Source organism: Vombatus ursinus, unplaced genomic scaffold (assembly GCF_900497805.2).
Source record: "Vombatus ursinus unplaced genomic scaffold, bare-nosed wombat genome assembly UNPS02005459.1, whole genome shotgun sequence".
Lineage (NCBI taxonomy): Eukaryota > Metazoa > Chordata > Mammalia > Diprotodontia > Vombatidae > Vombatus > Vombatus ursinus.
The window spans coordinates 9,867,771-9,884,358 of record NW_020945237.1 but is presented as its reverse complement, the minus strand read 5'-3'; the positions used below and the strand labels follow the sequence as shown (position 1 = coordinate 9,884,358).

The 16,588-nt window shown below is 37.5% G+C and overlaps 1 protein-coding gene across 4 annotated transcripts in view; it reads right to left on the bottom strand.

The window, feature by feature from the left end:
- The window catches only part of CACNB2 (calcium voltage-gated channel auxiliary subunit beta 2), a 398,122-nt gene that overhangs the window by 149,029 nt on the left and 232,505 nt on the right, over positions 1-16,588 (bottom strand). Inside the window, exon 1 of one of the 4 annotated variants that reach the window (XM_027847929.1) lies at positions 14,227-14,301. The exons of the other annotated variants lie outside the window; for them this stretch is intronic. Coding sequence (XP_027703730.1) covers positions 14,227-14,259 — 33 coding nt within the window. The 5' untranslated portion in view covers positions 14,260-14,301. Of the gene's footprint in view, positions 1-14,226; positions 14,302-16,588 lie in introns of those variants that run through there. 4 annotated transcript variants of the gene reach the window in all.

Genomic DNA, 16,588 nt, shown 5'->3' with positions numbered 1-16,588 from the left:
GGTGAGGAGAGAGTGAATTCTAGGAATACAGGTGCCATGCAAAGGCATAGAAAAAGGAGATGACCTATTTTGTATGTGGGCTGCAAGAAAGCCACTTGGAATTGTAGAGTATGTGCGTAGAGGAACAAAATTAAAATCAGTCTGGAAATATATGCTGGACAGAAATTGTGTCCATTATTATATGTATATGATTATATCGCATCAATTCATATAGTTCTATGTGAAATCATAGGACTTGGCTAAAAGGAGCATTAGACATTATCTAGATCAATTCATTTTACAGTAAAGAAACTAAGGCACAAAAAGGGGAAGTCACTTGGCCAAAGACACACAGCTAATAAGTGAGATAGAACTTCAACAGTGGCCTTCTGAAAGCCTTGTCTCGCCCTCTCTCTACTCTTCTCTATCCTCCCCTTCAACTCACTCCTTTAGCCAATTAAAAGTAGGGGAAGATTTCTATTTGCTACTGTTGCCAAAGTACAGCTAGCACCTAACACAGTGTATTGTATACACCAGGTACATAATGAACATTTTAAAATTGAATTGGAAAGAGTAGGTACTATGTGCTATTTACTGGGGATGCGAATACATTCCAAGTAAAGCCACTGATAAATCAGTCTAAATAGCTAAACATTAGCTTGTTATTACTTTCAGGAAATACTATCTAGACCCTATACTCATAGGTGCTCCTCTTGTGGCTTATTGCCAAAACTTCGTGCCAATAGCAAAATAACATGGAGGCCAGTCCCCCTCCCTCAGAGCCCTCATCACTTATCTTTTTTCAAAATTGGGCATGAGGTAGCAAATACTTAGGATTAAAATTTTTTTCAAAAAGTGTTTGCATTGGAAGAGGAGGTAAATGTCTCTATTTTTCTAAAAAGCAAGATTTTCTCCTTTAATTAATATGATTAATTTTCCTATCTGTACTTTCCTATATTAATGATTAGAAAAATCAAGACTGGGTAGTTGTATCTTATTAAAAGCAAATCTTTTAGAATTAGTTTTCCTGTGTAACTTCAAGGAAAATATTAAAAGCAGGGTCATGCTCAAAATAGCTTTTTTTTTAGCACTTGGCAAAGAATCCTCTTTGGTTCTCACAGTTTGCCTGTAATACTCATGGGTTTTGAACTAATAAAAATCTCTCCTTTTTGGCTCTCAAACAACCAAAAAATAAAAACATTGTTTGGAGTTTCGGTCAACATTTATTTTAAGATTTTTATTTTTGATGGAATTGAAAGCACGGCTCTTGTTTGAGGCTAGAAAGTCTGAATTCCATTGATTTGGCTCTAATAATTCTAAGCAATCCTATGAGGAAGGAAGGACTATTTCAAGTAGAAATTCAGACTTCAAGAAGCTTCCAAATCAACATAGAAAAATCTATGTTCTTCTTAGTTAAATGAACAGAGCCGTTGCTAAAGTTCACATTCTAACTGTCCGAGCTGAGAAAGAGGGACTTTCCGGAAGATTCCCAAGAGTCTATCCTTGTAAAGACTATATTGCTCTATTGATGGAAGTAGTGTAATTTGCTTCCAACATCCATGTCATGGTTACATTTTGGATAAAGGAAACAAATCTGGAGAAAGCAATTAGGCATATGCTTTGTAAGAGTGAAAACAACCACCACCACCACCACTACCACCATAGACACACACACACACACACACACACACACACACGGAGGAATTCCAGTGTGTCAGTGTTTTACATAACAAAGAGCTCCAGTATTAACCACCCAATTACCCCTTATTCTTCAATGAAAAAATGTTGACATTTGTCTTTCCCAACATGCTCTGCCATCATTAATAAGATATAATAATTCAACAGGAAAATTGACATATCTCAGGGATTTATTTGGGCTCTGTGAGTTTACTATAATTATAGGTTTTTCTCTTTCCTGTTGCTATTTTTTTCCCCTCCCTTAGAGCTCTTGATTAGACTATTTGTCTAATCACAATTACCTTCCTGAAAGGTCTAAAGCACTATGTATATAGTTTTAGAATTTTGGATTTTAGAATCTCTTAATGTTGGCAACCCCTTGAACTGGAAGGCATTTCAGGATTTACAGAATTGAACTGAACAAAGCCTCTTCCTTTTTTTCTTTGTTGGGAGGGAGGGGCTGAGCACGACTCTATGCTTGTATTTTCATAGGCATAAGGAATTCTAGGTGGAGGAGTCTTCCACTGATTCAGATAGACAATCTGTCTGTAATTTATAGTCTTATAGTTCCTGGGGTCACTGAGAAGTTAAATGTTGGGGCTAGCCATGTATGTATAGGTTGGTACATATAAAGAGTTGAACCTCAACCCAGATTTCCTGACTCTAAGGTTTACCCATTAGGAAACAATGCCCTGTTATGAAAAGACCTTAATTTCTAGCCCCAATAACGTCACATACAAGGGTGATATTTTTACTTTAAATATCAATTTTTGTGAATTGTCTTAAGTCCAAAATGTCTTACATATGCTTCCCCATATACGCCCTCCCCATTCCTTCCCGCAGAATACATACATAGTAATTTAGTTTTAAAAAGATCTAGGGTTATATCTACATAGCCTAAGGTACCTAATCAGAAGGGGCTCATCCAATCTCCTATCCAATAACAATGTGTCTCAAATCTATAGTGATTTCTGGGTTTATAAAACATGGACCAAACATTATCTCATTTGTTTCTTACGTTAGGTAGGTAAGAAATTAAAATATCAGTTCTTTAGCTGGTGTGGAAACAGAGATTCAGAGATTGCATTAAGTAATTCAACCACCTGTCAAGTAAACATTGGAACCAGGCCTTGAACCCAGAGCTAGTAATGCTAAATCCAGTGTTCTTTCTACCAAACCACTCTGACTCTCCATGCTAGAAATCCCTCCAAAAACATGCTTAAACCCACAACCTGGGGAGCTTTGATCACTAGATAAAATTTCCTTGTATTAAGTAAAAAATCACTTCTTTGTCATGTCTGCCCTTAACTGATCAATCAACAAGCCTTTATTAAGTTCTTATTATATGGTAGGCTGTATGTTAAGTATTGGAGATACAAAGAAAAAGCAAAAATAAATAGTGTCTACCCTCGAGGAGATCACATTTGTGTGTGTGTGTGTGTGTGTGTGTGTAAACATCAGAGATACATCAGAAGATGTGAAATAAATACAGAGTAGATGGAAGGACCTTTAGGTGTGATAGCACTAGCAGCTAGGACAAGGAGGGACCATAAAAGGCTTCTTACAGAAGGTGGCATTTGAGTGAAATCTTGGAAGAAGCAGGGATTCTAAGACTGAGAATTTGGGAGGGAGAACATCTCAGGCAGTCCAGGGGCATGGAGATGGGAGATGGTACGTCATGTACGAGGAACAGCAAGGGGGCTGGTGGGACTGCCATAATGCAATGAAGGGAGATTGGAAAGGTTGGAAAAACTCATCATAGGACTTTTATATATCTGATACTGGAGTTCTGCTCTATGAAGCAACACAGAATAAATGTAACCAGTGCTTTCCTAACCACTGAATCCATCAATCATTCGTAATGCACCTACTACGTGTTATTCAATGGAGATGCAAATACAATGAATTAAAATCATTGTTGTTGTTCAGTAGTTTTTCAGTCAGGTCCAACTCTTCATGACTCCATTTGGGGTTTTATTGGCAAAGATACTGCAGTGGCTTGCCATTTCCTTCTCTTGCTCATTTTACAGATGTGGAAACTGAGGCAAACAGGGTGAAGTGACTTGCCCAGGGTCACATAGCTACTAAGTGTCTGAGGCCAGATCTGAACTCAAGAAGATGAGTCTCCTTGACTCCAGGCCCGGCACTGTATCCACTGTGCCACCTAACTGCCCCTGAATGAAATAATACCTACTGGCAAGAAGCTTACATTCTAATGCAAGAGACAACAAGGCTATACGTATACACCCACACATGCATGCAAACACAATAAATACCAAACACATACATACATACAAACAAGTACAAAAAGAATAAAGATAAATGAATACGAGGTAGTTTGTGATGGGAAATACTAGCACTTGAGGGGATCAGGAGAGGTGTCATTGATCTGTCTAGTGAAGGAAGAGAAGAATTCTCTGAGGCAAAGGGGAAGGAGGAGTATACTCCAGGCACAGGGGGGATAGCTCAAAGCAAAATCAGTCAGCAAGCATTTATTAAGCACTTACTATGTTTCAGATACTGTGCCTAGTGATAGGTATATAAACTCTGTCATGTCTGTACAAGAACTCATGTTGCAATGGGGAGATTGTGAAAATAACTAGGGACATACAAGGCAGAGCTGGAAAGTACTAGCCATGTTGGGATTGGGAAAGGCCTCTGTGGAAGGCAGAATCTGAACTGGTTCTCAAAGGAAGGAAAGGAACCCAACTAGTGGTGCTGAGAAGGAAATGCATTCCAGGCATGGGGTCAGCCAGGTCAAAGGCAAGGAAATGGGAGATAGAATATTGTGTGAGCAGGCTGGGGAATAAGAATATAAACATTTCTACCGCTGAGTGAATAGTCAATGAATAGTTAATCCCTCCTAAGTTATTTCTCTCTTTTTAAAAAATAACTTTTTTATTTTTGGTCCATTTTTCAGGATGCCCTTCTAAACCTACCTTTCACCAAACCTTCTTTTATAACAAAGAAAAACAGTCAAGCAGAACCACTCAATCCATTGATCACATGTGTCTGAGTCCAACATAGTCATCTCACCTCTTGAATCAGTACTGGTCACTACATTTATTCTAAATCATCTCTTTTCCAGGCTGGACATTCTTTGTTCCTTCAACCATGCCTTGATATGTGGTCTCCTTATCATTATGGTACCCTCCCTCTAAAACAGAGGTGTATAAAACTCATTCTGTTTGCAAAACTCCTGAATGCAGCCCTCAGTAGATTAAAATGTAATCGGGAAATGCTCGACGAAATAAATAAAAATACAATACAATGTAGATAATGTTAATTTGTAGTATTCTAAGTCAATATGCAGCCTGCAGGGATCAGTTTTTGAGTTTGACACCACCGCACTAGACATATTCCAGTTTGTCAAAGTACCTCTTCATATGTATCACTTGGAGCTAAAGATGTCAGATGTGGTCTGACCAGAATGGAGTTGAATTCATTCACTACATTTTTTTTTCTTAGAAAGTATACTTCTATTAATGCAGCCTGAAATTGCATTAGTTTTTTGAACAGCTACATAATGCTATTGATTCATTTTTGCTTAGACTACTGTTGATTCAGGTCTCTCCAATCTTGTATTTACAAAGATTTTTTAAAAACCAAGTATAGGATTTTCAATTACTCACATTAAATTTTATCTGATAAGTAATGTCCTTTAAGATCTTTTTAGATTTTAATTTTGTCACTCAAAGTATGTTATTCCTCCTTACCTTCTGTTATCCACAAATTTTTGAAGACATATGCCTTCTGTGTCTAGGGCCAGGCCGTTGATTAAAAATTTTGGCCAGGATAGGGCCAGAATAAGAGCCTCTCCTGGAGGAGAGATTTAATACCCACACATTCATGTATATAGAATAAATACAAAATACATACACACATACAAATAAATACAAAGTGAATAAGAATAATATGAAGAGCAGCTTATGTATGCAAGTACCTAGACTGAGCTAATTTGGTAAAACAATAAATGCAACAAAATAATCAAAATTCCAATTAATCTTACTTTTTTTTTTTAAAAAAAATGGACAGTACAACAAGACTATATCGAGGGAATGATATACACATAGCATATTTAGATTTCAAGGAAGCATTTTACGAAGTCTCTCATGAGACCTACAGATAAAATGGAGAGAGATGGGCTGATTCAAGGCTGGGTAAATGGCCATACTCAAGGACTAGTGATTTGGTTCAAGGTCATATTGGAGGGAGTTCTTTAGTGCTCTAGGGATCTATCCAGGGTGCTGTGAGACTTGAAATTTTTATAAAAAATTTATAAAAATGAATTCGTAGTAGAAAGTACACTTGTAAAATTTACAGATGATAGACGGTTACTAAAACACCGCATTATGGTCAGGATCTAAAAAGAACTCAATAAGCTAAAATGATGGGCTGGATCTATTAAGCAGAAATTTAATAGGAACAAATATAAAGTCTTGTACTCAGGATAAAAAAAAAAAATCAATTCTTCAAGTAGAGGCATGGTCAGATCGGAATTTGCCTAAAAGTGATTTGGTTTTTTTTTTAGTGGACTGCAGACTCAAAAAGAGTCAACAGTGTTTGGTACCAACGGCAGCCAAAAAATGCTATATTAGTTGGCATTAAAAGAGGAATGTTTTCCTGAGAAGTGAAAGTGGTAGTTCCACAGTACTCTGTCCTGCTCAGATATGTGGAACGCTGTCCAGTTCTAGGCACCACATTTTGTGAATAAGATAAATAACCTAGAGTAAGCATCAAAGGGGACAACCAGGATAGTGATGGGACTGAGAAGTCATACAAAAGACCAACTGAAAGAACTGGGGATGCCTAGCCTAGATAAGAGAACACTTAGGGGAGAAGGGAGATCAGCCCATGAAGATGTTAAAAGCTACCTTATAAAAGAGGCATTAACCTTGTTCTGCTTGGTGCCAGGGGCCAAAGTTAGGAGCAATTAGTAAAAACTACAGAGGCAAATTTCAGCTCAGTCAAAGAGAAAACTCAGTAACTATTAGAGTTGTCCAAGAGTGGAAAAGGCTTCCCCTGGGAAGCCTCCATGAGAGGTGATGAGCTCCTCCTAATTGAACATGGAGCACAGTGGATGACCACTTATTGGGGATGCTGTAGAGAAAATCCTAGATGTGATATATGTTACATTAGAAGGCTCCTTTTAAGGGCTTAGATTCTGTCATAATCAATGTTTATTGAACAGATGAATGAATTATTCATTCTCCAATGGATCAAAGGATATAAATGTGCTACTCAAGGAGGAAGAACATCTTGTTAATAATTATTCAAAAATTACCCAAACACCAATAATCATAGAAATACAAATTTAAATAACTGAGGTACCAGCTTAAAAGGTAACCAAAAACAAGACTTGATGTTGGTAGGGCTGTGGGGAAATAGGTAGACCATTACACTGTTGGTGCAGTGAAATGACAAAATCTTTTTGCCAAGCAATTCAGTAATATACAACAAGTGTTACAAAATTCATTATACCCTTTGATTCCGTGATCCCATTGCCAGACCATGTCATTAAAAGGAAAAATAAGCCTATACATCCTCATAGAAACTTCATTTTCAATAGCAAAAACTTTGAAACAGCTTGAATATCCAAGTTTTAAGGAATCTGAATAAATTCTGTTATATCAGTGTAATAGAATCATACTATAAAAGGACAAAATTGAAGAAGACATAAAAATGTGATTTATATAAAGTAATGTAGGGTAAAGAAAGTAGAGCCAGGATAACATTCACAACTATGAGTTCACAAACAAGGACAATAAAAACCTAAGTATGAAAACAGAAGAGAATGGAAGAGAATAATGAGCAAATACTGTTTTAGTTTTGAAAAAAATTTGGATTAAATTTTTTTAGCAAAATGTAAATATATAAATCAGAAATTTTTAACCTAAGGGGTGCAAAAATATTTTAAAATATTACATTTAAATATTAAAATATGTTAATAGCAGTATTTCAACATAATTGTCTTCCTTTGTGATCCAATACATTTTGTTTTATCGATTTAAAAGCATCATTCTGAGAAGGGTCCATAGGCTTCATCATTCTGTCAAAGAGGTCCCACAACACAAAAAATATTAAGATCCTCTATGAATAGCTTGACATTTGTCATTTCATTATAATTTTCATCCTCATTTTGCACCTTTTAAAAAGATGGTTATTAAGTTTACATTTTTAAAGAAGACATTCAGGAGAAAAGTAACTGCCAAAGGAAATGTTATTTGTCTCTGTAGAAAAACACAGAGATCAATGCTGGGTAATCATAGGATGGAAAAGATGGGATTTCAGAGATCACATAGTCTAACACCCTAATTAAGAAACAAACCAGGAAACTCGGGGCTCAGAAAAGCCGTTGATTGAATCAGTGGCATAATTAAGCCTCTAGACCAGACGTTTGCCCACTATGCTTGGCTCCTACCTGTGTTCTGATTGTGACCGATTGGCCAGGTATTCCTATAGACTTGCTTAAGCTAAAGATCATAGGTGCTGCTAGTGGCAAGCGAACCCCATCTCCCATTATCTCTCCCAGCTGTTACTGAACCTGGTAAGCACACTGAAAGAAAAGTCTCTGATCTTAGGTGACTGGAGAACAGGATTCATTGGCCTGAACTGCCCCTTGGAGGGGGTGGGGAGGATCAGGCACAGATCTTGGTACAAAGAGATCCTTTACCCAAGAATTTTAAGTGATGTTGGACAATGTTCACTGTGGGACTAGCCTGTTTATAATTTTGCACTTACGCAACAAATGTTGGCGCTCTGATTTTTAATAAAATTTCCTTTTGCTATATTGGGGTCAGTGTACTGATGAGAGGGGAAGGAGCTGAGAATCTGCTGGGTCCATTGGAGAGACGTTCTTAGGTTTCTGGATGGAGATTGGAACCAAAGTGTGAGAGTCCTAAAAGGTAATCTGGACTTTGAAAACTCTTTGTGGTCAATGACTTTGTGCCAGTTTGTCTGACAAGGTTTTGTTGATTTTTGGTTTTGGTTTTTTTGGTTTTTTTGCTAGTCCATACCTATAAGTGTCCCCTCATGTAGATTCATAACTTTTTAAAAACTTTCATTTGTCCTGGATCACACATCCACTGTCTATGTCAGAATCAGGATCTGAACCCAGGTCTCCTTGACTCTATGGCTCACCCTTCCTCCACTATGCCATACTTCCTCCCACAAGGGAGGGTTATCTCACAAGAGATATGCATGACAATGAAATTCCCAGAAGCAATGATTCTCTTTCTTAACTGTGTAGGAAACCTTTGAAAGCGTTTTTAATAAGAAACGTGGGAATAGCATCTTCCAATTTACCTTTTCCTAATTCAAGCCAAATATGCCTCACCCAGAATTAATAGAAGAAATAGATTCTCTCTATAGCTTCCTTGAGGTTCAATCTAAGACCCCCCTTCTGGGAAATCGAAATACACAGCTTTCTTTAAACCTCCTCTATTCCCACCCCTCCTCAATTCCATTCCACTGCAAAATAAGAGTTAAACAAAAAAATATATTCATCTACTGAAAAAAGTTCCAGTTGAAGGCCTTTTTGCAGGATTTAGAAAATATGACAAATAGCTTGCCCTGAGTTCATTTTTTTTTTTTAAACACTGAATTTATTGAAAAGACAACGATGGCCACTGTTCAGCAGAATGCTACTCAATGATGCCATTTTGGTTTGGTAGGCAGAATTGGAATTGTACTTTTTGATGTGATTGCAGCTGAGTTGCCAATAGACGATTAGTTTAAAAGGGATTTTTCAACCATTTCGTGCCTTCCATAAACTATACCTCAGATGATTAAAAACAACAAAGAGAAATTCAACCTAGGAAGGTCCAGGATGCATGCTGTTTCTATAAAGGATCAAAGAATGTTCAGTATTTTTACCTCAATTCTAGGGATAGAAAAATTATCTAAAAAATCCAGAGAGCTGAAAAGTTATTAAAATATATGTCTTTCTAGATCTTACATCAATACTATATTTTCATTATATAAGCACTCTTGAATTAGTAAATCAATAAGTAGTTATTAAGCATCTATTAAGTGCTAGATACTGAGTAGGAACACAAACAATGAAATAATACTTTTTTTTTAATCAGGGACACAATACGTATAAAAATACATATATTCAGAAAAAATAAAAAATAAATGCAAGATAATAAGAGATTCAGGATGAAAGCAGTTGAGGGAGAGGGAAAAATCCCATGATACCAAGGTTATGAATCTGGTGTATTTGACAATGGAGAGTTTTGGGAAAGGGGCAAATTTTGAGGGGAATGATAACGAATCCTGTTTTGGGTATGTTTGGGTATGACTGGCAATGGAACAAGAGGCTAAGAGCAGAGAATGTTATGGAACCAAACTGGTTAAGTTTGAGCTATCTCTAGGATATCTAGTTTGAGATGTCTAATAGGCAGTTGGTGATGTGGGACTGAAGCTCAGGAGAGAGACTAGTGCATGATCTATAGCTCTGTGCATCATCTGCATAAAGTTGATAACCAAACCCATGGCAGCTGATCAAGTAACAGACAGAGTATATAAAAAAGAAGAGGGCTCAGGACAGAGCCTCGAGTAATACCCACAGTCAGGGTACATGATATAGACTGAGTCATCAAAGAAATCTGAGATGTGTTCAGACGGTAAGAAGAGAATCAGGAGGAAAGAGTAACGGAGAAAACAAACAGAGACAAGATAGAACGCAGCAGGAGAGGATAGTCAGCCATGTGAAATGTAGCAGAGGAGTGAAAAAAAAAAAAAAGGATGAAGACTGAGAAAAGACTGTCAGATTTGCCAATTAAGAGATCACTGGTCACTTTAGAGAGAACCGTTTCAGTTCAGTGACAAAGTCAGAAGCAAGACTGCAAGGGACAGAGGAGTGAGTGAGCAGAAAAAAAGTGAACAAACCAAGGGCGGACAACTATTTCCAGGAGTCTGTCTGTGAAAGGGAAGAGAGACACACAATGATGACTTGAGGAGATGGTACGGACTAGTGGAAGGTTTTAAGGATGGGGGAAACTTATTTGAAGATGGTAGGGGAGAAACTAGGAGGCAACAAGATACTGAACAATGGGGATAAAGCGGGATATTTGAACAGGGCAATGTGCTGGAGAAGACATTGGAAGATGGGATCAAAGGCGAAGAGAAGGCTACTTCCTCATCAGAGCCTTGGCAAAAGGAGAGGAGAGTAAGAGATAATTTCAAACAGTTTTGAGATAGAGGAGAGAAGTGGGAGTTCATAGGAAAAGGCCCCATTTCTCAGAGAGAGGCAATGTGTTCAGCTGAGAGGGTAGGAAGGGGAAAGGTATAGAAAGTTTGAAAGAGAGAAGGAAATGTCTGAAAGAAATTCTATGGGGATTAAGATAGAGAATTAGAGAAGGATAAATGGACTGCCTTGCTGCTATGAGGAAATCATTGAGACCGAGTACCAAACATTTTTCATCTAATCAGCAAGATTGTGTGCTTTCTTCTCGTCCATTCGGGAGCATGTCAGTTGGAGCAAAGGCAGAGGGTAGGAGCTCTCTGGGTCTGGGTTTGGTAAGGAATGTCTGGCAATGGGACAAGGGGCTGGGAGCAGAGAATGGTATGGAGCTGTAAGCCAGAGACTGGGGAGGAAGGAAAGTGAAATCAGAGCAGGGGTAAAAGCCTCAAAGTACTAAGAGTTGGAGGAACTGGAGATTTCGGTGAGAGAGACTAGGTATAGGAGGGGTGAGTCAGAGGGAGAGACAGAATGACAGGAGGCCGTGGTCAGGTAGAAAACACATTGGAAGAACCTTTCCACTTTGATATTTATGATCTTCATCTGCTGGATGGGGAAACTGAGGCTCAAAGACTAAGAAATTGCCCAGTCACACGGCTGGGATGTATCAGAGACAAGTCTTGCACTTAAGTCTTCTGAATGCCAAGGTCCACGTTCCAGCCACTAATGCATGCCACCTACCAACTTTTAAGATCCCAGGATCATAAAGATAGAGCTGAAAGTTATCTAACCTCCTCAATCTTAAAGATAGGTAAAGTGAAACTCTAAGAGGGTGTACAACCTGCTCAAGGTCACACAAATAGGGAACATTAGAAGTGGGTTTTGAACACAAATTCTCGGCCCCTAAATCCAAGATTTTCCAGTATATCATGCTACAGCAGAATCCAGAAAAAGATTCCAATTTGGTCTCAGCCGGAAAGAGCTAAAATTAATGAATTTACAGGGACTGTAAATTAACACAACTGAAATGAAAATAAATCACTTGGGTATTCCCTGTTGCCACACTTCGGGCTGTACTTTTTGATATGATGACTCATGCATTTACTGTTTAACTCATCTGCTTATGTGAGTGTCCTTTCTTGAATTAAGAGCACATGGTTTCTCAAATAATGAAAAAAAGTAACTCTAATAAAATTATCAGATAAAAAATATCACTTTTGTACATCATCATTTCCAACAGGTTAAAGGTTTCAGTCTCTGGGGCTATGGATGAATATGACTTTTCCTTTAGGCTACATTTTGAGAAATAACTGATAAATGAAATATTGCTGATTATTTAAATGATATAGACAGCTGGGGCACAGTAGATAGAGCACTGGGCCTATAGTCAGGAAGACTCAGACACTTACTAGCTAGCTGTGTGACCCATGGAAAATCATTTAACCTCCATTTACCTCAGTTTCCTCATCTGTAAAATGGGGATAATAATAGTGTCTACTTCCCAGGGTTGTGAGGATCAAATAAGAAAATCACTGTAAAGCGCTTAGCACAGTGCCTGGCACATAGTAGGCATTATCTAAATGATAGCTAATTACTTTTACATATTAAAAACCTGGAACTCATTTTTACGCGTGCTTCCCTCAAGTATGTGATCCTTTGTCTTACAATTTTCCATTTGATCAACAAAAACTTGAAGACAGGAAATGCCTGTCTCAAAAATTCTGCTTGATGCCCGGTGCAACACGGATGCTTAATATTCATGCAACATTTATACAATAGATGTTTCCTCAGAATAATTCTGGCAACTTACAGTTAGCTTCTTGAGAATATTCACATGGAATCACAGGTGATTTGTTTTTTAACCTGTCAAAATCTGAATGAAAGTCACCAAGGGCACAAATGGATTACATTCATTTAAGAATGTTCCCAGTATAGTCACATCTGATAAAGCTATGTAGATCATTTCATAATTATTGGGGTTTTAACAGTGAATTGAAACTACCTCTCATAACCATAGTGACTCACTGATTGGCCAAAAACCAACCAAATCAAAAACAAACACATATCAAAACTCAATATGACTAGGAAAACTTAATTCATATGTATGTTAACATTTAAAGAAGAGGGCTTGTTATGGGGAAGAAATTTTCTTTCTTCCAGAATAAGTTATTAAGAAATAAAATCATCCCTTATTCTCCCCCTCCTTCTACATAAAGAACTAAAAAAGAGAATCAGTTTCTAATCTCCCTGGGTCAAAAGACCCAAATTCATGCCTTAACCCAGGTTTATGACTTAACAGTTAACCAAACTCTCACAATACCATTAGGAAGACTTAGGTCTCTTAAATTTTTCGGAGCTTGAATTTGTAAGTTATTGATTTATCAAATTACTAATGAATCAGAAACATAATTATTGAAATTAAGTGCTAATGTGTTATAGCTAAATCATTGACAACACAGTATAGGAATTTAGCCATGAATTTGAAAAATATATCTTTTTTTTAGCATTGTGAAATATAAGTACTATTTAAAAAAGCTTCATCAATGAGGAAAAACATTCCTATTGTGGTCTTGCTTCTATCTTAGCAGAGTTTATTAAACACAGGAAAATAACTTAAAACTAGCAGTTCACAATATGTATTAACAATCTCAAAAAATTACTAAAACCCTTGAAAGTTTAATTTCCACATTTTATGTACATCCAGGACAAGAATTAGTGGTTAATTATTCCATGTTAAAATATCAGCATGCAGAAATGTGAACTTTTCCATAATTCTGAGGATTAGGGGGCATGGTAATATACTGATTCTATCGAATTTTAATATATTTTCACTTTTAAAATAGTCTTTTAGGGAATGTTCATGCAGACAGTTTACTAATTCTTGGCATATGTGTTAAAGAAAATTATCTGACAGAGCATGACGTTTCCAATTCAGTTACCTGACAGAGAAAGAAAGTATTATGTTTTGTCCTTGCAAAATAAATAAAAAATAAATAAATAAATAACTTTTCTCAGGGTCCATGAGAGAATGTTAAATGTATCACTGAAGAGAAAGACTCAAACATGCACAAACATTTTTGCACAATTCTTATCAAATACAGTTAATATGAATCCAGAGAACTTTAAAGCCTCAGGTACAATCCCAATACTATCAAATGTGATGTCTATCGAAGAGACTTGATTGATATTTCCATTGTAACCACCATTGCCAAACAGGTCTACAAGAGCATCAGATCTAAAAACAGGCTGTTTGCTTGATAAGTTTTTAAACGGGCAAATCCTTCGTGGTTAACTTAAAAAACAACAACAACAACAACAAAAAGCCTTACAACTTGGTGTCAACTAACTTTTCGGCAAAAGCTCACAAGCAAAAAGCTATTTCTTACCTCTTCGGAGTCCTCATGGCCATAAAGGTACATGCTTTCAGACTCCTTATGTCAGTTTTCCCTTTTGTCCACAAAAACTGCTCCCAAGGGAGACTAAACTGCGATATTTTAGCAATGTCCTTTCCACAGCTGGAATCCAGAGCAATGTGTTTCCACGCTTGCAATGCTTTTAAAATATATTCTCAGACACACAAAGATACAAACTGTTGCTGCCAACAGTCAAGAAAATGATAGCCTGGTGAGCTGATTGAGTCTTCCAAATCAAACAACCACCATTTTGGCTCTTTCGGGGTGTTTTATCAATCCATTACTAAAAGTAAAATTGTAAAGCGAGAGCAAAGGCTAGTCTGGGGGTAGAGGGCACTCATTCAAGGTTCTGCTAGATGAGTTAATCACATGTTGTCAACCTACAAGCTGATTGGTTCTTAGGGAAAGGAAGAAAATATTCTAGTAACCTAAGCGATGTTGACAAAATTCAATGATGAAAAATCATTTCCTCTCTCTTTCTGTGCATGGCAGCATATTTTCTGCATGAATTTAAAAGGAATTTGGGGAAATCCAATGCCATTCAGAAAAAAAGATTAATAAAAATTAAATAGCTTGATAATTTGCAAAGGAAAGAAATAAACTCTTTTAAAAAATCTCTTTTGGTAATTTCTTACCAGATTATTATATTTTAACAGAAATGCTTTCTGCATATTTCTTTCTTGCTCAGTATTTGTTTCACATTGGAAAGAAGGTATGTGGGAAGGTTGGCAAAGACATTGGTTAATGGGGGCTGATAACCACAGTGATCTAATGAAGAACAATGTAACTCTTGTCAACTCCCAGATACAGTACAATAAAAAGATCACACCTCAGCTGTCTCAACATTAGGATCCAGGAAAAAGAATTCAGAACAATATTTCATTTTCCTACTATCATGATAAAAAAAAGCAAATTTACCAAATGCTTCTACCATACCTGACCATATTAATGGGCTGAGATTTATTTCTCATGGACTTCCTAACGGTTAAAGCTGTTAGGAGAGAGGACGGACAGCTGCTTAGGGCATTCCCCATCACTACTGATCCTCGTAATGCAGATCCTCAAGGAGAATCTTTTGAAATGTTAGAGAGGAATTGTGCTTCTGGTATGCGTTGTACTAGAAGGCCTCTGTGGTTCTTGAGATTTTTATTAGCCCTTGGAGAGACTTAAGAGGGGGAGGGGAGGGTATGGCTAAATGGCTTTTAAGTGGATGATGTGGATGATATCCCAAATTCTTGATTCTTGCCCAATCTTCCGTCCAATATCTCAGGTTCTTAAACTCAGCATTGTGTTGGACTATTCATTTTCCCTTACCCCAAGTCAACAAACAATTGTTAAGTATTTACTATGTACCACGAATGGTACCAAGTTCTGAAGATACAAATTAAGGGAAAAGCAATTTCTGCCTTTAAGAAACTCCCAATCTAATGGGAGAGACAAACATGTAAATAACTTTGAGAGACAGAGAGAGAGAGAGACAGACAGACAGACAGAGAGAAATACAGATAGACATCTATCTATCTCTCTATCTATCGAATGAACTGGAGTTAGTTTCAGGAGGGAGACACTGTCATCCAGGTGGAATGAGAAAGGCTTCTTGTCCAATGTGGGATTTTATTTGAGACTTGAAGGAGGCCAGAGAATCTGGTAGGTGGATGAGGAGGAAGAATTCCAAGCATGGTGGACAGCCAGGTTAAGTGTCCAGGGTCAGGAGATGGAGTGTTTGGTGTGAGGAACAGCAAGAAGGCCGGTGTCACTGTACATATTATGTGGAAGGGAATAACGTTTAAGAAGACTGGAAAGGTAGGCAGAAATCAAATTATGAAGTACTTTAAAAGTCGAAGAGAGGATTTTATATTTGATCCTGTAAGCAATTAGGAGCCAATATGGTTTATTGAGTAGAAGGTGACATGATCAGTCCTGCGTTTTAGGGCGGTAAATTTGATATGAGAGAGAAAGACCAACCAGCAGGCTATTGTGGCAGTCCAGGTGTGAGGTGATATGGTCCTGCACCAGGGTGCCGGCAGTATTAGAAGAGAGAAGGGAGACTATGTGAAAGATGTTTCAAAGGTGTAATCAACAGGATTTAGCAATGGTTTGAACATGCAGTGAAGCAGAATGAGGAGTCTACGATGATACCTAGGTCACCACCATGCTGGGATTGGGAGGATGGTGGTGCTCTCAAGAGTTATAGAGAAGTTAGGCAGAGGTGAGGGTTTGGGGGAGGAAAGATAATGAGTTATGCTTTAGACACATTGAGTTAAGATGTCTGTGAGACATCTAGTTCGAGATATCTAATAGGCAGCTGAATATACAAGATTAGAGGTCAGGACAG